General features: G+C 45.2%; 1 protein-coding gene and 1 long non-coding RNA gene across 4 annotated transcripts; one reads left to right on the top strand and one right to left on the bottom strand.

Annotated features, from left to right (window-relative positions):
• Positions 1–13,796: 13,796 nt before the first annotated feature.
• Positions 13,797–14,654, bottom strand: LOC310679162. The gene is made up of 2 exons (XR_014512141.1): positions 14,088–14,654; positions 13,797–13,948 (listed from the first exon to the last, which is right to left on the bottom strand). It is a non-coding gene; the product is annotated as an uncharacterized lncRNA (long non-coding RNA).
• A 4,671-nt stretch (positions 14,655–19,325) lies between these two features.
• On the top strand, positions 19,326–25,434 carry CCDC190 (coiled-coil domain containing 190). Of its 3 annotated transcripts, XM_083446170.1 has the most exons (6): positions 19,329–19,511; positions 19,580–19,709; positions 20,570–20,636; positions 21,546–21,771; positions 22,596–22,713; positions 23,866–25,434. In XM_083446170.1, exons 4-6 carry the CDS (start codon positions 21,597–21,599, stop codon positions 24,446–24,448), a joined length of 876 nt encoding a protein of 291 aa, XP_083302296.1. In that variant the 5' UTR covers positions 19,329–19,511; positions 19,580–19,709; positions 20,570–20,636; positions 21,546–21,596; the 3' UTR covers positions 24,449–25,434. The 3 variants fall into 3 exon arrangements, with proteins under 3 accessions (XP_083302295.1, XP_083302296.1, XP_083302294.1); XM_083446169.1 differs by having other exon boundaries at positions 19,326–19,709; positions 20,570–20,855; XM_083446168.1 differs by having other exon boundaries at positions 19,329–19,709.
• Positions 25,435–25,490: the final 56 nt, after the last annotated feature.

Consider the following 25,490-nt stretch of genomic DNA (forward strand, 5'->3'; position numbering starts at 1 on the left):
AGGTTCCCTGTAAGGTGAATAGAAATGCTTTTTGCGAGTAGAAAGTGCCCTTTCAGTATAATCCTGAGGCTGACTAGCGCCTGCCAGGGATCTGCCTCTGGCAGGAAAAATGCCCCCACCCCCCTTACTTCCCTGTGTGTAAATCATGTATAGTCTGTAAAACGACTCAGCCGGAGCTATTTAAACACATTCAAAGTTCTGAAGAGATCCCAGAGATGCAGAGTTGGAAGAGACCCCGGGGATCATCTTCCAGTCCCACTGCTTCTCTTCCTCGGCTTCCTGCCCCCCCCCTCCTGAATTTCTTTCTCACACAGCAGCAAACCCACGCGGGATCCCGCCTTCTCCTTCACGGGGGGAGCCACGCAGCCTCTCTCTGCCTCGCTCCAAATGAGCCCCTTCAGCTTCGCGGGGAAGGACGGAGCTCTCGCCCACTTTCTCTCTGGCTTGGAGCCCCAACGCCCCTCCCGGGACGCTTCCCCTGGGCCAGAAACCCCGGCTAGACGCGTGTCTGCTGGACTCCGCTTGGTCTGCCTGCCTTGCTCCATTTAAATGCCCCAAATGTGTAGCTCTGCACAGACCAAGCACGAGCCCCGCCTCCTTCTCCAGCCCCAACTGGACGTTCCCAGGTGCAAAGAGGATCCCTGGGCATAACCATCCCCGCCCCCCCGTCAAGTAAAGAAATAGAAATACTTAACTGATCAATTGCCTCGCAGATAACTCGCTTCTGCATCCCGCCTAACTTCAAGCCTGCCCCCCCCCCCTGGCTGCGCCCAAGTTGCACAGGTGGGGTTGGGGGGGCGGGTCACCGAGCGGGGGCTCCAGCCGATGGGGCCACGTGACTTGACTAGAATTGCTCCGGGCGCTTGAAGCCACGTGACCGGAGCTACCTTGGATTTCTTGGAATAGACAAAGACTTGTTCCTGGCCTGGCCCTGAGTCTCCCACCCAGGCCCAGCAGTGGAGAAAGGGAACTAGCTGCCTGAGCTGCAAACCTAGCCTCGCTTACATGGAGTAAAGCTGATGGGAATTGTAAACTATTTTAGCATGTATTGTGAATTTTTCCTGATTTTATGGTTTTACCTTTTTGTAAACTGCTTTGAGGGGTTTTTTTTAACAATCAAATGGTGTATAAATTTTATGAGATAAATAGAACGATGCTGTGTTTTTGTCCGCTCATTAATAAATTACCTTTGTTTTTGTTTTATCTAAAAGGGCACCCACTTTTCTGAAAGACTGCCATATACTTTCCCATGGACCTTGTGACCAGGATGGTGAGGGGAAATACAGGGCAGCCCCCCCTTCCTTCCTAAGGGCTGGGGTTTACTCTCGAGGTGCCCAGCTGCCCCTTGGAAGCTGGATGGCAAATGGTAATAGGTTTAGAGAAATGATGGTCTTAGTCATGGGAGCTTAAAAACAGTGAGACTGATGGTTTCCATATCACCTTGCAGGCCATATAAAGGACTGGTCTATGCCTGTTAGGGCAGAGCAATCCTAGTTTCCCCCAGTCCACCAGACTAGAGGGGATTAAGAAGCAGTGCAGGATCCATTGGGCTCTGCTGGAGGGGCGAGGGGACGTGCCTCTGCTGCTGCAGAATCATAGAGTTGCAGAGTTGGAAGGGAGCCTGAGGCACATCAAATTCAACCCCCTACATGCATTAAATGCATTAAAAGTGCAGGAAGGTGGAAGCTACTACTGGTATCCCTTAGTCAACATCACTTTCAGGGGGGTGCTAAGGATAAACCATAGTGCAGGGCAAGATCCGTGCTTGTGGACTTCTCAGAGACATCTGGACACAGATTGTTGCATCAGATGGCCCTCAGTCTGATCCAGCCAAAGTCTGCAGATGTTCTTTAAAAGCTCAATAAATAATTTGCATTAGTCTTCACTGCAGAAATTTTGAGACTTCTCCATCCCCCCCCACCCCCCGGAAGCACAATGGAGAAGCGATATGAAATCAAGGTGGCAAAAGATTAAATTTCAGAACTAGTTGGCAAGTCTCCAGGGCCAGGGGGCACTCACCTGAGAGTTCTTAAGAACTCAAATGGGAAATTGTTGATCTTCAAGGTAAAGTATGTAACTTATTGCTAGAATCAGCCTCCTCACCAGAGGACTGAAACGCAGCCAACATCAAGTTTTGAAAAAGAATCCACAAAGAATCCAGGAAATTAAAGACCTGTCAGTCTAACTTGTTTCTCAGGTAAGTTGGTGGAAAGCATTATTAACACGAAGACTGTGAATATTTAGAAGAAGAAGCCTGTTGAACATCTTTATAAACTACTTGGATGAAGGAATTGAGGGGATGCTCATCAAATTTGCAAATGACACCAAACTGGGAGGAGTAGCTAATGTCGCAGAAGACAGAATAAAAAATGAAAATGACCTTAATGGACTGGAAAACTGGGTGCAATCTAACATACTCAATTTCAATAGGGACAAATGTAAGAATTCCCTTCTACATCACCTTGTTTGTTACCCGGGTGAGGAACAACCACATTTTGAATAAACCACAGAAACTATTTTTCAAGTCCAGCATCAGGATTTAGGGACCCGGCATTTATTATAGCTATTGCATAGGACAGAGCTCGCTCCCCTCCACGGCCAGTTGAGAAGGGCTGCCCCAAAGCACCTCAGAACAGAGGCTGATATCATACGTCAAACACAGCAAACAATTAGACATAAAACATCTTCATATACATCAAGAAAGGTTACTAGTCATGGGATAGAAAACACACATGGCGTCTTCCTGCTATTCACTCCCCCCCCCTTGGGGTTGACCAGACGCGTGTAGGCCTTTTGCCCAATTTAGGCATCAGGTGTCCCATGTTGCCATGGCCTATGATCAGCCTATGATCAGTCTTTAATGACATTTCTCCCGTCTATCTTTCAGGAAACTGCCAAGGATTTCTTCCCTGATGCTAACTCATAACTGACATAGGAAAACATCCTGCTTTCAGGGTCAGATAAGGAGAGATGGAAGGCAGCGTAGGAGGGGAGAGACTCACAGCTCCGACAGTAGGCGCTGTCTGACAGTGGAACGGTCTCTCTCAGGAGGTGGTGGACTGCCCTTCCTTGGTTTTTAAGCGGAGGTTGGGTGGTCTCCTGTCACAGATTCCTTAGCTGAGATTCCTGCATTGCAGGGGGTTGGACTTCCAACACAAAGATTCTATGATTCTATGAAATGTAGAACACACAAAAACCAAGCCTAATACATCCTAAAAGGTTAAATGCAATTAAAGGGAAACTTTGAAACATTATTAAAATAAAAAATAAACACCTTGAGGTCTTCAGTTCTTATATCAATGGGTTGGTGGAAGAGGAGGACAGCGCCAGTTCAGGCTGCAGGTGAGGCTCGCATAAAATAATGTTCTACAGACACAAACACATACCCCCCACATAGAAACTGGCATGTCAGGATAAAATGCATTCTGACATACCAGTTTCAGATAAACTGGTGTGTGTGTTTTGGTTTTTTGAATGGAGAAGCCTTCATGCAGGGGTAATAATAATAAATTTTATTTATATCCCGCCCTCCCCAGCCAAAGCTGGGCTCAGGGCGGCTAACAACAATTGTTGTTATCATCATCATTTTATTTATTTATATCCACCTTTCCCCCAGTTTGGAACTTATGGCAGCTTACGCAGCTAAAATAGAACAAGCTAAAAGCATAGAAAAGACACTCATTAAACACGAATAGAATTAAAATACTATAAAAAGATCCATTGAAAACAGAGCACAGAACCTTAAAAGCAGTCAGTTCCCTGCTGGCGGAAGGACAACAAGGAGGGAGCCAGGACAGCTACCCCAGAGAGGGAGTTGCAGAGTCTGGGAGCAGCCACCAAGAAGGCCCTTTCTTGTGTCCCCAACCAGGATGGTGGTGGTGAGGGTGGTGGGACTGAGAGACAGGCCTCCCCTGGAGGTCTCAGAGCCTGGGCAGGTTTGTGTGAGGGAGGATGGTCTTTCTGATAGCCTGGATCTGAGCCGTGTAGAGCTTTATAGATTATAAGCAGCACTTTGAATTGGGCCCAGAAATAAACCGGGTACAGTCCTGACACAGGTTTACCATCTCACCCTCTGTTTGCAAGAACTAGGTCGTTGCACCTCCCATTTCGCTAACATCTGCCTCTCGACCCTGTATCTCTTTCAATCATCGATTAATGCAGTTACTTTAAACGACAACTCGCACAAAATTCATAAAGTTGTCTAAATTGCTGGAACAAGCAAAGTAGGTAAATGTATGTAAATCTGTCCAGCTTGCATTTTTGTTACACTTGTAGAATTCATCACAAAGTTTGAGGTTTTGTGAAGTACATGAAGGAAACATTCTGAGAGTGTGGTTGTCCACACTATAATAGCATGGTGATGTTAAAGACCTCTTTGTGTGTTTTCAAGTGACTCAGGATACAGCGAAAGCCTCTGTTGCCTCTGACCCTGGGGCTTCAGCTCTCAAACTCCTCCCAGACAGGCGTTTTTTCTCTCAGTCTTGGAGTCCAGTGGAGACAAGAGGTTGAAGGACAGGCTGCTGGGAGAGGTTTATCTCTCTTTAAAGATCAGACCCTTGCTATATGTAAGAACGCTGTGAAGGGGAAGGTCCTTCAGAAGACACACTTGGGGTCACACAGGGAACTGTTTGAAATGTTCTCCTATTTTCTTTGTTGTAAGCCACTTTGAGCATGATTTTTTGGTGTGTGGGAAAGCGGCATACAAATAAAACGAATAAATTAATCCGGGGGCTCCCCTAATGTCAGCACATTTCTTGTTGTGTCTATGTGTGTATCCTTTCCTGAAGCCTTTCCTGTAACCAGAGGGAGCTAACCTACTTCATTACTTGCCAATATAGCTTCTTCCCTCCCTAACTGGATAGTGATCTCCATTTCACTGCAACTCCCATGCATCTGCTTTCTGCAGACAGATTTTCAGTGCACAGCACCTCATTTTCTCAGTCTGGGTTGTCTAAACTCCTCTGGAAACTTCATTCATTTGCCCACATTGTCCAGACTTTCGTTTTCTTTTAAGTTCCATTTTTGGAAATGGCCATTAAACTTTGCAATCACTGGTAGATTTGAGGTAGGTGATTTGCTGAGATAGTGGAAACTGCATCAAATATTTTGCCCAGGGCTAAATACAGCCTTTTGACTGGGTAGTAAATTGCAGGTTTTAGTTCCCATGAACAGTAAAACAGAAAATTCCTTCTCAGCAGTTAATTATTTAGATATTATTAATCATTCCACTCCCTCACCATAGGCTGGTGTCTTAATTTAGCTTTCAAAAAAAGGTTCCCCCTGTACCTAAAAGGTAGACAATCAAAATTAATTTTTAGCTTGTCATGATAAGTCTGACTAAGCCCCAGGGGTTTGTTCATTAGGCATTCACTATCTTTTGCAAACTATTCCAAAGAAAAGCACCTACAAGCCAGTAAAAATATCAGCAGGGAGAGGAAAAAACAACCCAAAGGCTCTTCTTTTTGCAATGAAAAGCTCTTGCTTTTAAGCAAGGAAAGAACGAAGAAGTACAGAATGGGGGTTAAAAATCACAACTGTATTTTCCCCTTTTATTATATAATACAAGGTAGTAAAAGTCTAAGAACAAAATTTCATCCCTTTTTATGTTCACAATAACTCTGTTAGGTAGATTATGCTAATTGTGATTTGTCAAAGGCGTCATGAGAAGATTCTCGAAATATCTGGAGTAATTATTCGTAAAGATATCGAATCCAAGCTCGTATTCCAACAGGCAAGTATGTTTGAAGGTGTTATGGCAAAATCTGGGTGTGAGGCTGCTCTGCCACCCAGCTCGTCGGACTAAGTCCACGGGTCCCTGCGGAGGAAAATGAGTTCAGCCGGAGACAGGAGCAAACTGCAGAAGATCCATGTTTATTGCGCAATAAGGTTCAAGGCGAGATTGAACAGCGAGAAAGGGGTGACATGAACTTTTGAAACTTCCCTCCATGTCCCAGAATACAGTGCAAAATACATCCCAGTTACATCATGAATACATTAAGAAGAGGTTGGGTTACACAGATTACATCATGAATATATTAAGAAGAGGTTGGGTTACACAGGATTAACATATGGAGGAGGGAGGGGGGAATATGCAGAGCTGGAGATATGCATAGATAAGACATCCTGAGTCCAGGTGATGAGAAGACAATGGTCCATGTATGCATAGTCTGCCACCTGGCATTGCCCAGAGGAAAGGCCAGGCAGAGTGATTTGACAGGATTAGGGTCTTGACACCTTGCTTGAGGGATTATGGAGGACAGGGAAGGTGTCATGGAGTTCTAGAGAAATTGAGCAAATTGGCACGTTGATTTTCTATGATTTATAGATTTTAGTCCCTTCTGTCATTGACAGTTGGAAATAAATGGATATATTGTAGCGAAGAAGGAGGTGAAGAAGACATGCCCCCCCTTCCGTATCAGTAGGTCTTCAACCTTTAAGTGAAAGTGGTTTTGAGCTTTTGTATTAAAATTCAGACAGAATTTGCATAAACTCTACATTTGCTGGACTTTGGGATGTATAGATATGGATTGAAAACAATTAAGATGGGTTAGATAGATTCAAACAAAGAACTTGTCCGCAGTTCTTGTCAGGGCAGACAGCCATGTGAAGGCCTTAGAGCTGCACAGAAATGGGGAGGGGGTCTGACTGCAAGAGTTGTATTTAGCTCTTGTATTTATTTTTTAAAATTTGAATATGAGTTACATATGCTCTTTGATTTATTAGAACAAAAATGAAGCGTATTAAGTGGTCTGCAAAGTAATATTAGTCAATGGAAGAAAAGTTTGAAAACTGCTACTCCAGCACTCTTGGTACACACGCAATGTGGCAAAAAGTCTTCTCCAGCAGATCAGGGGGATGAACATGTGCTGATGTGATGTGCCACTTAACAGCTGATGACATTAGCAGAGGACCAAGAACATCAGCCTGACTGCATGAGGAAGCAGAGCAAGATATTACTGTAATAAGAAGTGGCCTAAGATGTTGCTTAAGATCTAAATATAATCGTGGCCACAGGTCATGTTACTGAACTTTTGTGAGCTCACTGGTTAGGATCCAAACCTTATTCCACTGAACTTTCTACATCCAGATTGGTTTCTAGCACCACTACTTGGCTTCCCTTGCTATTAAGGGACAGCGCATGGAGTGGCTTGTATTTCTAAAAATTAATTTCACTGAAAATAGTTTTAAAGGAAAAACTATAAGAAAGACACCACTAAGCTAGAACACTCTAACACGGTTGTCTCCCTAGCCAGTTGATTCAAGAACCATCTGAATGTCCATCAGTGAAGCCTTGTCTTGGACTCATTGACCAGAAGAGGAATAGATCTTCTCACTTTCACCTGAAGGTCAGAGGAGCAACCATCTCCTTTGTGGAAGGTACTGAGTTAACAGGTGCAGTGAGCCATAATAAGTTGGCAACAAACCTCTGCTGTGGTTGTTCTACCTGTTGTTGTTCTACCTGCAGAACCTAGTTCTTAACAATTACTGCCAAAGATAAATTGCACAAAAACTGAGTCAATCAGGATTAATTTGGATTTCTTAATTCATAATTAATTCAGAAGGGTTTCATTTCATTCATTTTGGTGAGTAAAATAAAACTAAAAATGCTAAGATTCTATTTATTTAGCAGCATATTACTCACCTTATTATGGGTGAAACAATCAGGGGAGACGACAGGCGTCCATTAGGATACATGCAGGGGAAAATTCCAATATGCATTATGGGGGTAAAGAGCCTTACTGTGCTGTGGCAGTTAAAAAAGAGACAAAGACAGAATACTATAAAAAAAATGAAAATAGATAATAAAATAATTGAAAAGCCGAGAGAAATTAGGAAGAATTTCCAAAAATTCTATAAAAAAATATAGTAAAGGTAAAGGGACCCCTGACCGTTAAGTCCAGTTGCAAACAACTCTGGGATTGCGTCGCTCATCTCGCTTTACTGGCTGAGGGAGCTTCCAGGTCATGTGGCCAGCATGACTAAGTCGCTTCTGGCGAAACCAGAGCAGTGCACGGAAACGCCGTTTCCCTTCCCGCCGGAGCGGTACCTATTTATCTACTTGCACTTTGATGTGCTTTCGAACTGCTAGGTTGGCAGGAGCAGGGACCGAGCAACGGGAGCTCACCCCGTTGTGGGGATTCGAACCGCTGACCTTTATACAGAGTTGAAAAAGAAAATAAAAGAAGCATAGAGAAATATTTGGAACAGAATGGAAGATTCTGAAAGATGAAAAGACCAACTGAATTCCTTAATAACGATTGCAGAAGTGCAACTAGCTATAAAACAAATGAAAATGGGGAAAGCACCAGGACCAGATGGACTCACAGCAAAGTATTACAAAGTACCGGTACTAACTGATCAACTGACAGCCCCTTTAAGAAATGTAATGAATAGCATTATGAAGAAAGGAAAGATTCCCATGACATGGAAAGAAGCATAAATTACATTGATTCCCAAACAGGATTCAAACCTACTTCAAGTAAAAAATTATAGACCTATATAATTGTTAAATAATGATTATGTTACTCGCTAGTATTTTAGCCGACAGATGAAAGAAAATGTGAGGAATATAATTGATGTACTTGAATATCTTGAGGCCAGGAAGGACAAACAAGCTGGGTTAATGTTTATTGATGCGAAGAAAGCATTTGATAATGTTTATTGGTATTTTATGAAGAAAACATGGGGAATTATTTTCTTAAAGGTATAGAAGCTATATATTCAGAACAGAATGCAAGAGTATTAGTTAATAATGTCTTAACAGAAAATTTTGAAATTACTAAAGGAACCAGACAGGGCTGCCTCTTATCCCCCTTATTATTTATAATAGTCCTAGAGGTCCTGACAAATAAATTAAAAGCAACAGAAAGTATCAAAGGACTTAGAGTTGGCACTAAAGAATATAAACTTAAAGCCTTTGCTGACGATCTAGTATTAACAATAGAGAAACCATTAACCAGTGCACCAGAAGCACTGGAAAAGATAAAAGAATTTGGGCATATAGCTGGTTTCAAACTCAAGTCAAAACGAAAATGTTAGTTAAAAATATAGACAGATAGAATAGCAGAGTTGCAACACAATATGGGAATAGCAATTGTTAAAAAGGTGAAATATTTGGGAATATGGTTAATGGCAAAGAGTATAAATTTGTATAAAGACAATTACCTCCCTGTATGGAATGAGATTAAAAGAGATTTAGAAGTGTGGGGAAGGATGAAATTATTTTGGGGGGAAGAATTTCTGCCGTAAAGATGAATGTGCTACCAAAGATGTTATTTCTGTTCCAGACAGAACCTGTGATCACCAAGGCGGGACAATTTAAAGAGTTCCAAAAAGCATTATCAAGGTTCATCTGGCAAGGGAAAAAACCTAGAATTAAATATAAACTTCTTACAGATACAAAGGAAAGAGGCAGATTCTTGTTGCCAGACTTGAAAATCTATTATGAAGCGTCCTACCCCTGCTGATTACGGGATAGGATTTTATTAGAAAATACAGATTTGTTAGATTTAGAAGGACATGATAATAGATATGGTTGGCACTCATACTTATGGTATGACAAAGTGAAAGTTCACAGACGATTTTTGAACCACACGATAAGGAAATCAATATATGAGGTATAGAACAGATACAAAAGCCTATTGGAAAGGAAAACTCTGTGGTGGCTCTCCCCACTAGAAGTGATAGCTGTAAAAAGATTAAATATGAAAGGAAATTGGGCCACATACAGAGATTTATTGATGGAGGTAGATAATAAGTTAAAATTTAAAAACATTTGATGAAATAAGAGATTTAATGACAGATTGGTTGCAATACCATCAAGTAAATGATGTATTTAATGAAGATAAAAAATGTAAAGGCTTTGAAATAACAAGATCCAAACTGGAGACTGAGTTTTTGGATGATAAGAAGAAAATATTATCAAAAATGTATAAATTATTGTTAGAATGGCATACAAAATTTGAAGATGTTAAAGATGTTACGATTAAATGGGCAAAAAACTTGGGTTATAATATACAATTAGAGGCATGGGAAAAATTATGGCAGGGAGGAATTAACTTTACTGCCTGTACTGCATTAGAAGAAAATGTTATGAAAATGATGTATAGGTGGCACCTAACACCAACCAAATTGGCCAAAATGTATAAATTAAAAAATAAGGAATGTTGGAAATGTAAAGAAAAGGAAGGGAATTTTTATCACACGTGGTGGACATGCAGTTAGGTAAAAGTTTACTGGGACATGATATATAATGAGTTAAAGAAAATGTACAAAAGTACATTTGTTAAAAAACCAGAAGCATTTTTATTGGGGATAATAGGTGAGGAAATTCTAAAGAAAGACCAAAGACTATTCAGGTGTGCAACAGTGGCAGCAAGGACTTTATTAGCTCAAAAATGGAAGCCACAGGAGACACCAACGATTCCAGAGTGGCAAATGAAGAGGATTGAATATGCACAGTTGGCAAAGTTGACCGGGAAAATCGGAAACCACTTCTGCAGTAAATTTATACAATATTTGAAGGATAATTTAAGAAACTTATTGGATATAAACAGGAAAAAGTAGAAATGCTGTGAATTAGAAATACAGTGGATGCTCAGGTTGCAAATCTGATCCGTGTAGGAGGCATGTTCGCAAACCGCAGTGTCCGGAACCCGCAGCGCTGCGTCTGCGCACGCGCTGGTTGTGATTCAGTGCTTCTGCTCATGCGCAAGCGCCGAAACCCGGAAGTAACCCATTCCGGTACTTCCAGGTTTCAGCGCGTCCGTAACCCAAAAACGCGCAACCTGAACTGTCTGTAACCCGAGGTATGACTAAGTAAGGTAACCATGAGGTGGGAGGGAGGGAAGCCGATAGCTCTTTTGAACAAATTAACAAGAGGAAAAAATAATATATAATGGAAAATTCAATAAATATTACAATACAAAGAGCCTTACTGTGCTGGAACATCTATCATAGGCGGTCACCTTAATCAGATAAAAGCTTAGCAGCAAACTAGATTCATGAGCCAAGTGGTCACCTGTGGCTTTAGCAGACAGAGAACTGAACTAGGACTTCAACTTCACCAAGACATCAGACCTCTTTTCAGCAACAGCTTGTTATTGTGGCTCAGAACTCTGTAGGAGACTCTGGCTGAGGGCCTCTGCTTACTTGCTGGTGCACAGCCAAGGAACGAGGTGTTTTAAGGTTATGGGCTTAGCACCTCTTAGACTCTTGTGCCCATGAAAAAGTTGAGAGTCCTGTGTGATCTCCAGGTTGCTGCTTCCAAGTTAGATGTTTGCCAGCATCACAAGGTATTGTTCTCACCCCCTGCAATTCATGTCCTTGTTTTGCTTGTATGAATTTCAGCAATTCTCTGATTGACTGGTATTATCCAAGACTAGGTGTCTTTCTCCAGCAGTTCCACATGGAACCTGGTCTCTTGCAAAGAATCAGGTCAACCAGCAATTATGCCTCTAGAATCATAGAAGTATGCAAAATTCTCCATCCCACCCAACCTATGCCATCTCATGTTCCTTCGTTAAAAAGTTGGTGTTTTAGTTTTGCTTTAATTTTAGGATTTTGTGAAAGATCATAGGGGCAGGAGAATGAAACTGGGTCCCTCTGGACAGTCTGGGCCCATGAGGATTTGCACTCACAACACTATTGGGGCAGTCTTTTTAGCAGGGCTGTTTTTCAGCCAAAACGCACCAGAACTCAGTTCCGGCACCTCTCAGGTTGGCGCCATTGCCATTTTAAGAGAACAAGGGAGGTGTTCATGGTAAGTTCCAGAACCTCTTTTTCTAGAAAAATAGCACTGTTTATGTGATCCCATTTTCAACAATGTTGGTGCCTCCAATCAGTGCATATCCCATAACCTTTCATACCACAAGGGTTTAAGATGGGTGGGGTTGCCCTGCTTTTCTTGCAGTACAGCCCCTCAAGAAAGCAATAATGTGGTAATATTGGGAAAGCAATGCAGAACAACTAATAAATCAGAATAAATCTACCACTAATGCACTATTATTGTGTTAATTGCATGCTGCAGAACACACCCTCAATAAAACACCAGTCTGGTGGGGCCCACTGTCCCTAATGTGGTGAAAACTATCATTTGACAGCATAATACCTACCTTATGTTCACGCAGCAGTTGAGGATAGGGGATGTTAAACCACTTATTATTTGTAGCTTCAGCAGGCTATGTTTGTATGAAGAAATAAATGAACAAGATATCAGGAGTTTGTGCAGTCCCATAGGAATTAACATAGGGAAATTACAGACACTAGATACCACTCCTATATACAGTTAGATCTCTTTTGTCTTTAAAACAATTTAATTCTCCCTCCCTTAAACTGGAGTTCTCACCAATTAAATCTGATTTTTCATACTATAATTTCACTGGGTTTTATCTCAGCACAGTACCAGATTAACAAAGTGCCTATAAGCAAAATCTTAACAAGAATTAAAACAAGTTCTTCCTCTCCAAGGGCATGACTTCACCCGAAGAATCCTGGCAACAGGAGTTTCCTCTGGGTGCTGGCAATGGCAACTTTGGGGAGAGTTCTTTGGGAGAAGTCATGCGCTTTAAATGTAAGGTGTGTTGGCAGCCTGAATGAGATTTGGAGAAAGCTTGGGGTTTTAATGTGCTAAGTTAAATAAGAATGCCTGTCTTTATTAGGAAGTCAGTGAGTGCCTGCAAACATCGTCTGAGTACCACTCGATTCTGCCTTGGTCAGACCACACCTGGAATACTGTTTCCAATTCTGGGCACCACAGTTTAAGAAGGCTGCTGACAAGCTGGACCATGTGCAGAGGAGGGTGATCAAGATGATCGAGGGTCTGGAAACGAAGCCTTATGATGAATGCTTGAAGGAGCTGGGTATGTTTAGCCTGGAAAAGAGGAGACTGAGAGGAGATCTTCAGCTATCTTAAGGCCTGCCACACGGAAGAGGGAGGATGCTTGTTTTATCCTGCTCTGGACGGGAGGACTCGAACAGATGGCTTCAAGTTCAAAGAATGGAGATTCCGACTAAACATTCGTGAAAACCTTTCAGAGCAGTAAGAGCAGTTTGGCAGTCGAACAGACTCCCTTGGAAGGTGGTGGACTCTCCTTCCTTGGAGGTTTCTAGACAGAGGCTGGATGGCCATCTGTCATGGATGCTGCCGCTGAAATTCCTGCATTGCAGGGGGTTGGACTAGATGACCCTTGGCTCCCTTCCAACTCTAAGATTCCATGATTCTATGAAATGGATCGGAACTCATGACAGCCACCCACCAGTTTCATATTCAAAACTGCTTCCCACCCCAACCCCTTCTTGATTACCGTTCCAGAGCCCCGTTCGCATCCTAAGCAGAACGCAACCCACGTCTGCAGGTCACGATTTGCCGCTTCTGAAGATGCGCATGACGTCATTTTGAGCATCTGCGCATGTGTGAGCGGCGAAACCCGGAGGTAACCCGTTCCGTTACTTCTGGGTCGCCGTGGAACGGAACCTGAAAACGCACAACCTGAAGCATATTTAACCCGAGGTATGACTGTATATATAAATAATACACTAAAGTTGACAAATCATAACTTACAAAAAGGATCAATAAATGTCTCACGCATTGTCTATAAACAGTTGGTTATATTGCTTTCTTATTTTCCTGGTAAATTTCGCCATTTCGGCATGTTCCATAAGTTTTTGTATCCATTCTTCTTTCGCTGGGACATATTCTTCTTCTTTCCATTTTTGGGCAAGTAACTTTCTTGCCCATCCTCACAACTGTTGGGAAAAAGAACCCCCGGGGATAAAAACATGATCAAAGACTAGTATATTTGTATTCCAAACTTTATTTAAATCCATACAAAAATTATTTCTCTATTTGTTTATTTAGATACTTGGAATTGTGGGGAGGGGGGAACTGGGCGTTTGGGGGGGGGGGGGAGAGCTCCGCTCGAGCTGCTGGTCTCACTGCTGCCGTTGCCTGGAAGAGAAAAGAAGAGAAAGGATTCTTAATATTTTAATTGATTATTATGCTGATAACCCATCTTTCTGCACCCTCCGCCCCACTGCCAGATTTTCTCTGGCCTCCCTGTTCCTGAGGAAGAAAGATCAACACTCACCATCCACGTTGGTATCGGTGGACTCCATCCCCTGGTTGCATGGTCTCACAAAAATCGATCGTATCTTCACCACCTCCTCCTTTCCGTCCTCCATGATGTTCACCTCCTCCTTCCACTCGTCTCCTTCCTCCTCCTGGCAGACCAGGGGATGTATCTTGGGCAACCGGCAGCAGGAGACCAGCAGCCCGCGGAGCCTCCTCAGACTTCGGAACCGAGGGAAGAGGAGGAAACAGTTAGGAAATGGGTTCTAGAGATCTCTGTGCTGGATTTGGGGCTCCTGGCAGCTAAACCTCCCCTACGTTTCAGAAAGGAGGAGAAATCCTACTTCCACTTGAGACGAAGAGAGTCTCTGAATTCTCTCCCGCAACATCTTGCTCTGCTCTCCCTCACTTGCTCTCCTCAAATGGTTGCTCTTCCCAAAGTGCTCAGCCAAGTCACTCAGCAGGGGGACGTGTCACAATGGAGGACATGACCCCGTTACTTTAGCTATCTTGCTTCATAAAGGGCATTGTTCCCCTTCACATACACTTTTCAAATGCAGTGGTACCTCAGGGTACATACGCTTCAGATTACATACGCTTCAGGTTACAGACTCTGCTAGCCCAGAAATATTACTTCAGGTTACGAACTTTGCTTCAGGATAAAAACAGAAATCATGCTCCGGCGGTGTGGCGGCAGCGGGAGGCCCCATTAGCTAAAGTGGTGCTTCAGGTTAAGAACAGTTTCAGGTTAAGAACGGACCTCCAGAACCAATTAAGTACTTAACCTGATGTACCACTGTATACTGATCAGCCTGAAAGGTCTAATTCCAGCCCAACCTCCCTAAACCTGTGCCTTCCGGATTTTGGGGGACTACCTCACCCATCAGCCCCCTTTAGCCTGCCCTGACTAGTTGAGTGGGCAGGAAAAATGGCAGCTGTAGCTCAGAAGACCTGGAGCAGACCAGGCTGGGAAAGGCTGGTGTAACTGTTCCCTGAGCTTCACAAAATGAGCTTTTCTGTGTTGTCCTTTCCCCTCCTGACTCCTCCTTGTGGTGGCATCTTGGAGCCGCAACCTCTCCTGTCCCCACACTTGGAACAGTCCTGCCAAGTCGTATGTCTAAGTCTCCTCTTCTTCCTTTATCTTCTTCCTGTGCCTTTAACAGCATGGCATAGATCTCCTGTTTTAGTTTACCTTATTAAAAATCTCTCCGTTTTTTGGACTCCTGCTTTGCTGGTGCCCCAGTCATGGGCCCAGCCTGCCAGTTGGGCAGTCCAGCACCGGGAAGGAGAAATGCTTTGCTGGCAAAAAAGAGAGATGAAGCATTACCTTTAATAAGAACAATACAAAGCTGACCTGAAAAGGACAGGGCAGTTGTGGGTTCGAGGCACCTCCAAGCGGCCCTTCTGCAAACTGGCATCCTTTGTGCTATAAAGATTAGGTGAGAACACAGTGACACCTTGTGGTGGATACATGGCACTGTTTTATTTATAAACTATATTTGCACCTTGGTTGCCACTTCCAGTTTAAATTGCAATGGGTTGTTGCCTATACAGTGATGCTGCTCTGCCCCCAGAGGGAAGCGTGCTCCATAGAAGCGGACACTTTTTTACTTTGTCACTTTAATATTTTTCAAGCAAGGCATCTCCAAACCATAATTCCTAAGAGTTGTAGATTTCTTTCTGTTTAAAGGAAGGTTTCTAGCCCTCGTGGATGTAAAGAATTATTTGAAAATATGCCAGGCAAAAGACCCCAGCACGGAGGCCCCAGCATTATTGTTATTTATTAAATGTATATACTGCCTTTCCACCCAAATGAGTCCAGGGTGGCAAACAACAAGAGATAAAAAAGTAAGACCATTAAAGGTAAAGGTAAAGGGACCCCTGACCATTAGGTCCAGTCGTGGCCGACTCTGGGGTTGCGGCGCTCATCTCGCTTTATTGGCCGAGGGAGCCGGTGTACAGCTTCCAGGTCATGTGGCCAGCATGACTAAGCCGCTTCTGGCAAATAAGAGATGCACATGGAAACGCCGTTTACCTTCCCGCTGGAGTGGTACCTATTTATCTACTTGCACTTTGACGTGCTTTCAAACTGCTAGGTGGGCAGGAGCTGGGACTGAACAACAGGAGCTCACCCCGTCGCGGGGATTCGCACCGCCGACCTTCTGATCGGCAAGTCCTAGGCTCTGTGGTTTAACCCACAACGCCACCAGCGTCCCTAGTAAGACCATTAGAAACAGTTTAAAAACATTTTAAAACCAGTTCCACTACAGAGGGAAACTGGGAAAGTTCTCCACTTAAAAGGCTTGGGCTTCAGTGGGTGCCACGAAGGCAACAGAGAGGGCACCTGGCTAATATTCAAGGAGAGGGGATTCCAGAGGGCACCTGCCATGATGCTAGGGGCCTGATTCCTATACAGGTTACAAACACTTGAGGTTAAAAACTCCACTAACCCGGAAGTAGTACCTTGGGTTAAGAGCTTTGCTTCAGGATGAGAATAGAAATCGCATGGCAGTGAGAGGCCACATTAGCTAAAGTGGTACCTCAGGTTAAGAACAGTTTCAGGTTAAGAACGGACCTCCAGAACAAATTAAGTTCGTAACCCGAGGTACTACTGTATTGTCCAGAATTGGACTACCTGAGAAGATGCTACGGAGGGGTGAGACAATCTTTCGGGTCGCCTGGTCCCAAGCTGCACATGGGGCTTTATACACCAAATCCAAACCCTTGAACTTAGCATGGTAGCTAATTGGTCTCCCATGCTCAATATGTTATGTTTATCAGAAGGGGAATAGTAGTTACCTCAGCCAGAAGGGCATCCCCTGTGGGAAGAAGCAGCCCAGCCCACCCGGCCTGTCTCAGCACTCCAGAGCCTGTGAAACCTCAAGGTTTGGCACTGGGACCTGGTTGACGAAGCTTCTGTGGGTGGTGGGTGCTCATCGCCCCCTCCAGACACAGAGGCAGTCAGAAATCAGAGAAAGAGTGATCTCACACTCAGGGATAGCGGACTGCCCTCCAGGTGCCACCGAACCACAACTCCCATCAGCCCCAGCCAGCACGGCCAATGATCAAGGATGCCTGGAGCTGTAGTCCATCAACAACCGGGGAGCAGCACAAGGGCTGGCCCTTATCTAGATCCACCATTTCCTGGTTCACGCTGGGAAACCATTTTTAAATGCCTCCTGGGGTGGAACTGAGAGCTATCCATAGAAAGCAGCGGCCTAACCAAAGATTTCGGTGTAGCTGCGTGTCTGGACACCCCACAAACAAATGGAAGCACTAAACAGAGGAAGTCCTGCTCTTTCTAAGTTAGCTCATATTTCACATACAAACATTGCTTTTCATCACATACAGACATGGGCATAGCCAGGGTTTTTGTTACAGAGGGCAGACTTTTGTTGGGGGGGGGCAGAACCTAAGATTTATATTGATTTTTATTGATTTAAGGCTGCGCCCATGCAGGCAGGAGCCTTGTGCTTTGTTCAGTCGCATGCAGATGGGTTGCAGTTTTAAATGTGCAAGAAAGAACTCGTGGAAATATCCCTCCCCCAACAGCAAGACCGCATTTAGAAAGTGTAGGGACCTTGTCTCTGCTGCTGTTTTTGTTTTGCTTTTTGCCAGCAGTGGGGGGGGGGGGGACATTTCCCAGTCGCACATGCAGTAAAATCTTTGATTTCCCCCTTAATTTCTATGGACAGGTCTCATGTTTGCTCAGTGAGATGGGGAAAGCCTACTGATATCAGAAACTTCAGGGGCTTGTCTTTCTGTAGCTCTGCATCTTCATGCATGGAACATAGTAGACAGCACCACAGGAGCCCTTGCCTGCCTGCCCCTCCTCCCTTCATGCGCTCACAAAATCACCTGAAATACATCAGGTCTCTAAGACTGGATTTGGGTTCAGGCCCTGGTCCGGCCCAACAGCATCATGGAGGGTTGTATGCCCAGCACTCCCAGCAGGAAGATAATGCCCCAGTAAATGTCTCTGTATGTTAGCAGTAATTTTCCAGTCATACCTTGGAACCTGCTACCATTTCCTCCCGTAATGTCAGAGACCTTTCAGTGCCAGCCCAAATGATGCCCCCCCCCCACCGCAGACATCAATTCCTGTCTTCATTTGTTACACACGCAGACTTTATTGTGCTGCATGAAGCCGTTCACTTCAGAGCTGGCTCTGGAACCGTGTCCTTGCAGCGCCACTCTGAGATTTCTCTTCATCTCTGGAGGGGACCAGGGAAAGCAGGTCTGGGAGCCAACAAGTCTCTTGGTTTCTTGTTGCTAGGCTTTCCTAACACAATAGCTATCTTTGGGCTGACGCTCTTAATTACCTTTGGCTTGCTTGTGGGCTTAGACTGAAGGTTTGCTTGCTAACTAGGCTCCAAATGAATTCTCCAGAATAAATCAAGTCCCTTGGGGTTCCTTTGAACCCCCTCTTGGAGTCTCTGATGGTGGGGAAAGTTTTCAAATAATGTGATTTTGGCAGGGGAGTGGGGTTAATCCTTTGAGCAAGATTACCTTGTGTGCGTGATGTTTTGTTTGTATGTATGTATACTTGCATGTTTGCCTGCACAGATTGCTGTGGCAATTTAGTTGCCAGTAGCCACTGTACTATTACATTTGCATGCAATGGATTGTGGGGTGAGAATTTTTGTAGGAGAAAAAGCTATAGAGCTGCTTGCAAAAGCCTCCAGGTATCAAGATTTCTGACTTTTTCGCAGCTTCAAAATAAAATAAGATAATAATTACTGTTGGGGGCTGGTGGCACACTTACCAAAGCATGCTATTTTTAGCCTTTTACAAAGCTGAAAAATAGCAGGTGATGGCAGGGCTCCTCTCATTATTGCAGATTTTGCTCAGTCTTGCAAACCTTTTTTCTTTTCAGTTTTTTGTTCTCGCCTGGAGCATCAAAACACACACCTGTAATGGGAAGAGAGCCCAGAAGGGAGTTCACCTGTGCATGCTGTTTTGTAAAGGAAGAGAGCTAGGGGAGCGAGCATTTCCAAGGGAGGAATATCTCTAATCAGTTATCTCCCTGCAACACAGTTCTCTCTCCCCCAAGGCCCCACAACCAGGAAAATCTCCCTCCATTGCATGGGGAGAAGATATTGTCAGAACAGCCCAGGCTGACATAACACTACTTTAGTGCTTTATGTATTATGTTTTCTTCCAAGAAAGGAAATGTGTGCTGCTTTGTCTCGACTGCAAAGACCCTTCCTGAGTGATGATTCCACATCACATGTCTGTTTCTTATTTGCAGAGCAGTTTCATGGGGGCTGCTCCCCTGAGTCAAATAGCTGCCCTGTTCTTTGCCTCCGCCTACTAGGCAACAAGCCAAATCCATGTAGTAGAGCCGGCAGCAGCCGCAGCGGAGTCTTCACGCAGCACTGGGAGAGTGCGGCTCTCACTTGCCCTGCAAGCAGCCTCAGTTGTGGGAAGATTTGGGTCTAGTGTTCAGGATTTCAGGAGCTTTCTGGATTCCCCACCGCCGTGTGTTCCTTGGGGAAGGGCAAGCAAAAGACAGAAACAGAACGGCTTTTAACATGATCAGCCTTTCTTTGCTCCGTGGATTGTGTCTGGATTTCCGCAACTAGCCTCAGGGTCCCTGTCATCCTGAGCAAAAGAGAATCACGGGACGAATCCTTCAACTGTAAGTGGTGCTGCTGTTCTCCAGCATTTCTTCTCTTGTGTTGGCAGGGGCCCTTGCAGGGTGTATGCCAAGGCCAGGTGCCTAGCGTGAACAGGTACCAAGGAGGTCAGGGCTTCATAGCTGTGTAGGCCATTACGGCATTTGCAGCTTGCCATTGCAGGGATTAGAAATTTTCCTCTTTGATACGAGTGTTAACGGAAGAGGAAGAAACAGTGTTCTCCTTCCACGTGGCCACCTGAGAGAAACCCAAGAAACCTAATGTTCCACCATCTTTCTTTGGATGCAAAGAGGACTTTGGGTGGCTTAGTTTGACACTGGCACAGGTCAGCTGTCCTGATCCACTTTCCCTGCTCCACTGCAGCCAGGCCACTCGCCTCTTCCTTAACCAACCCCAGAGTTCTTCATCTCAACCCTCCCCCGTTCCTATGCGACTCACACAACAGACATTGCACATCTTCTGGGGCGGAATAGTGGCATTTTTGAAATTCTGTACAGCAATGCCCCTGGGCAGCTGAAGGAATAACCTAGCCAAGAGTCAAGGCATAGTCTAGCATCCACTACTATGTTCACAACCCATGAAAAGCTTCAGGACTCTGCTCCTTTACACTGGAGGCATAGGAGTGAATAACTTAAGGAAGTTATAGGTGTAGCAAGTTCTGCACTGTTTACTCACGCATTAAAAGGGGTATGTCAACAGCAAGATTTACTTTTTAGCCTTCCAGAACAGAGTTCACCTAATGTGTTAACCTAATGTGTTAGGTAACAGCCCTTCTCATAGCAACACCATCTGCGTAACACAACAAACGCAGGCCCCCTGTTAAGGGTTTGGCAATTCCAGGATTGTTCCCTTTCTCTTTCAGATCTTTGGGAGTGCCTGACCCCACGCGGCCCAGTTCACAGCCTGATTCTCTGCATGTTTTTTCAGAAGTAAGTCCCACTGAGGAAAACCCGGTTGCCGTCTGCCCAGCTTCAGCAGTACCACGCAGATTTTCCCAGGGAGAGCGCCAGCTCCAAATAAACACACACTTGGACACAGAGCTTTAAAGCCCTGCCCTCACCTTTCCATAGAAATACAGCCCAAAAGGAAGTCTGGATGAGCCCTGAGCGTGGACAGAATCACAGGAGATCCCCGAGACCACTCCGAATGTGAGCCTAAGACCTGTTCAGATTAATGTTGCTTGTTCTGCTGTAATGAGGCAACTTCTGATGGGATCCAAATTTTTAAACAAGATTTGGGCACCCCACAAACAGAGGCATCTCCCCACTTATGTCGGGGTTACGTTCTGGGCCCCTGCACACATAAGTGAAATTGTGTAAAGTGGGGAGCACCCTCTAAGAAGCGTTTAAATGTCTGTTTTCTCCTGCTCTCCAGTGCTCTCTCTCCACAACTCTTTCTTTAACTAGAGTTGAAGTTTGGGGGCTGGCTGCAGAAAAGTGGCTGCTGCTGCACTGCCCTGCTCATCAGCTGCTAGGCAGGGAGGCTGAGGAGCCTAAACAAAGCCCCACTGTGCCTCTGGTCTCTTTGGGACTTCCTCTGCCCTCACTGATGGAGACTCTCCAGCTCTCTCCCGCAAATTCCTGGTACGATTCCATTTATTTAATTATTTCCCGGCGCCACAAATATATGCAGTCATGTGCAAGTAGAATGCACATAAGTGGGCGATTCTTGTACAAAAATAATGTCTCAAGTAGTGGAGGATAAATTTGCCTGACATGTTTAATCACAACATTCAGAAATTCTATGCCAATGCTGGGCTGTTAATTGGACAGCTGGGAGATATGCAGCTATCTTGAGGGAAAGAGGATGTGGGGCTGACCTTGCTAAATCTTTTTCAGATTCTCCAGGGGTGCCCGGTAGCCTTTCTCTCTCTGGGACTAAAGACAGACATGGCAGGTGGGGAGACCTCCAGGCGCTGGGAGGCCGAGAGACAGGATGGCAAGAGGGCAGAGGCCCGGCTCATCCACGGACTGCAGCATTTAGAAGAAGCCCGTCTCTCCTACTTGAATTCAATGATGAAGGAGCAGCGGAGACTCCGGCAGGAGCTCATGAGAATGCAGAAGAGTGAGGAGCTGGTTCCTTCTTCTTTCACCCAATGCAATGACAAACAAAGCCACTTTTTGAAAGCAGGAATTCTGCAGTTGGAATTAATTTGGTGCAGAATTTGACCCCTGTCACCAAGATTACCCTTGGAAGGCCACAGATGCCCTGATCCTGATCCAGGAAGGGAAGAAGCAGGCTTCCATATGTGTCAATGGGGTTGCATATTCTTCCACTGAATTGGCTGGGATGTAGAGTGGAGATGGCATCTTTGCCCGTCTGAGACTGCCCATTCTATGCAAGTTGTTCCCCATGACTAGGACTAGTTTAAGATTAGAACATCAATCAATATGGTCCTAATGACCTAATCAGACCCTAGTCATAGGGCACACCGGTTGCAGTTCAGTGCCAGAAAATGACCCCCATCCTCCTTGGTAAACCGCCTTTCCCCACCCTTCTTTGACTCAAATGTAGCCCAGTTGATGAAAGAATCTTCCTTTCAGGGCGAAAAGCAATTTGGGGAAGCCATTTCGAGTGGACAAACATCAAGACAGGATTAAGCCGTCCCATTCTGTTCCTTTGTTGAAATTGACAGCCTCCTCCCAGCTGTTCTTCAGTTAAAACAATCACAAATCATTCACACATCTCCTGTGTAGAGCAGGGGCAGCCAACCCCACATGTTTTGAGTTACAACCCCTCTTAACCCTTATGAACCCTATCCAGCAGCCCACAGAATCTGGATGGTACCATGTTGACAATGCTTGATCTAGATTGACTCCAAAGTCCCTGTTTGGGGACTTTTAATGCAGGGGGGATCCTGATAACCATCCCGCTCCTTTTCTCCCAAGGTCGCTCCAAGCAGAAGCTTTCAGTGGGCCCTGGACGCAGAAGCATAAAACTGGCTCTTCCACTCCTGTCCCCTCAGGCAGGACGGGATTACGGCAGATTCCAAGATGCAGCACAGCGGTAAGGGTGTCTGTCAGGAGAACTTCACATCTGGGCTCCTAAAATGCCATGCATGTGTCTAAGGAATGGAAATCCAAGTTTTATTCTCATTTCATGAGCATTGCATCTGCCGCCCATTTTCCTCTTCCATTTCAGCAGCCTTGTTTTACCACAGAATTTCTCCCCATTTCACGGCATCATACTAGCCCTTCCTTTCCATATCTCTATCAAATGACTGCCTCCTGACAGACAAGCTCCCTCCCAGCTTTGCTAGAGAGCAGCTTCAGTCTTCACCCAGTAAGCCATGGTGCAAAGGCGAGAGAGAGGTCAGTCAGCGGAATGGAAAGAGGAGGCATGTTTTTGGAGGGGTGCATCAGTCAAAAACGCTTATGAAGGGTGCAAAGTAGGACTGGAGAAGGGGGTGGCTTGAGTCCCAGCAGAGCGACCTGGAGGGCTGCATCTGGTCCCTGAGCCTGATATTTGCTATCCATGCACACCGAACAAACTACAATTCCCAGGATTCCCACGGGTTGCCATTTTCTGGTTTGCCTCAGGCAGGAAAATGTATTGGGCTGGCTCTGGTTCTCCTCCTCTCCTCCCATGTGAACCCCCTGAATCTGTTCTAAATCTCTGGAACAGATTTGGTAACAGTGCAGGATATGTGCAGAGTGGGGAAAGTCCTGTTGTGCCACAGCAATAATCCTTGTGTGAGCACAATTAGTTAACTGACTACCGCCTGAACTGTCTCTGACTGTGGAGACAGAACAAAGCCTTCAAAACCTCGACTGGAAGTTTAAATGGAGGATGGAGGCAGAGTCACTGCGCAAACTTTGCCTCATGCAAAGTAGCAGCAGCCTACTCCCTACTCCACATTGTCACAGCAAACTATGAACACTGAACAAGAAGCAGCAGCCACATCTTGGCACTCTCCTGAGGGTACTTGCCTGATAACATGTTCGCAAACACATTCACTCTTTCCACTTCAAAAAAGATATGCGGAAACGCTCCAGTTTAGGGTTAGACCCTGCCAATTAGAGGCTGCACTTTGCCCTCAGAAGCACATGGACTTCCAGGCCACTGAGGTGGTTGCAGTTTCTTTATCCTCCGTGCAGTGGGGAACTGAAGCCACCCTGCTTAGGCCAGGGCTGTGTGACTCTCCCTCTTTTCTTCTAGATCCAAGAGGAAAACACTGGCCAAGGCAGGAGGCTTTCCGGGGACAAGCCAGCCTTCCTTGTATCTACAGAAGCCTGATGGTGATGTCGCAAGAAATGAAGAGGGGAGAAAGGGGCACTTGCCCCCCTTGAATGTCACAGACCCAAACACCCCTGCTGACAGGGACGTAGCCACCCTACAGGACTCCATCGCCAAGCAGCTCTGCATCTCCTCAGAGGCTGGGGAGGGAGAGGAAGCAGATGGAACCGAGGGCCAAGGCGAAGGGCCTGCAGAGAAAGACAGCAGAGCTGCTGCTGGAGCCAAGGGCACAAGGCTCGTGACTCTCCCAGGGCAGCGAAGGCCTTCCCTTGGGCCTGAGAGGCTGATCATGGACCCAGAGGCCTATGCAGCAGATGGACGCCTCAGGACCATGTATGCCAGGCCAGATTTCCTGAAGTCTTATGCGGAAGCTAGGAAAGCCCGCTACATACGCCACAAGAACGCTCCTGCCTGGGAAAAGGAACTGAGTCTCCAGGAGATATTTGGACACAAAAAGACCATGCAGCATTCACCACAGGGGGGGCAGGCTATGATGAAACCATAGCCCTGAGTGCGCGGGGAAAGGATGCCATGACCGTCCAAAACCATGGTACTGAAGATCACCATCAGCTCAAAGCAGGCTTGCACACCCTGAAATAGCACACCAAGCCAGTTGTTCCCAGGACTCTTCCATACAAAACCATGGGCTCTGGACTTGGGTAGGGTGTTCTCAGCGTGCTGATGGCACTTAACTCTGTTTTTCTGCAACATATGAATCAGCTGCGCAAGTTCTTGGTCAGTTTGGTAGGGTGAAGGTGGAAAGTTTCTTGAAACTGCATTCTGATCTGTTTTGCAGGTTCATGTGCTCAGGAGGAGCACAGCACCTTCTTTATACACCTTTAGGCGCAAGGCGAAAACATTCCTCTTCAAGCTGGCCTTTGGCTTACAACATCCTATATCCTCTTAAATATGTTTCTGGCGGTGGGGAAGGGGCTTTGTTTTGCTTTGCTCTTTTTTATTGTGTATTTTGTGTTTTTATCTTGCATTTTTATGCTGCGAACCCCCTGAGAGATACAGATGAAGGGCAGGTTTGTAGTCTGGGAGTGTTGGAGGCCCACATGCCTGCAGTGGCTCGTTCTTTCCAGGACTGGGACAACTTGGCCACAGAGGTGCATGCCTTGGTAACTTCCAAGACTAGACTACTGCCATGGCACTCTAGGTTGGGCTGCCCTTAAGGCCAGTTCAGAAACTGCAGCTAGTGCAAAGTGCAGCAGGTAATTGCTTTGCAGGGTGTGACCCATCGTCAACATGTCACTACTGTGGAAGGAACTGCACTGGATGCCCATATGCTACCGGACCAGGCTCAAGGTTTTACTTTCAGATTTTACTGAAGCTTTCTCATAATACAGTAAGATGAAAGAGTCCTGTATCAGGAAGTTTTTAATGTTTAATATTTTATTATGTTTTATATATGCTGTAAGCCAACCAGAGTGGCTAGGGGAACCTAGTCAGATGTGCAGGGTATAAATAATAAAAATACTATTATCATTATTATTATTATTATTATTATTATTATTATTATTATTATAGAAAAAAGAGAAAAGAAA

This window comes from Podarcis tiliguerta (genome assembly GCF_965153285.1).
Source record: "Podarcis tiliguerta genome assembly, chromosome: 6".
Taxonomy (NCBI): domain Eukaryota; kingdom Metazoa; phylum Chordata; class Lepidosauria; order Squamata; family Lacertidae; genus Podarcis; species Podarcis tiliguerta.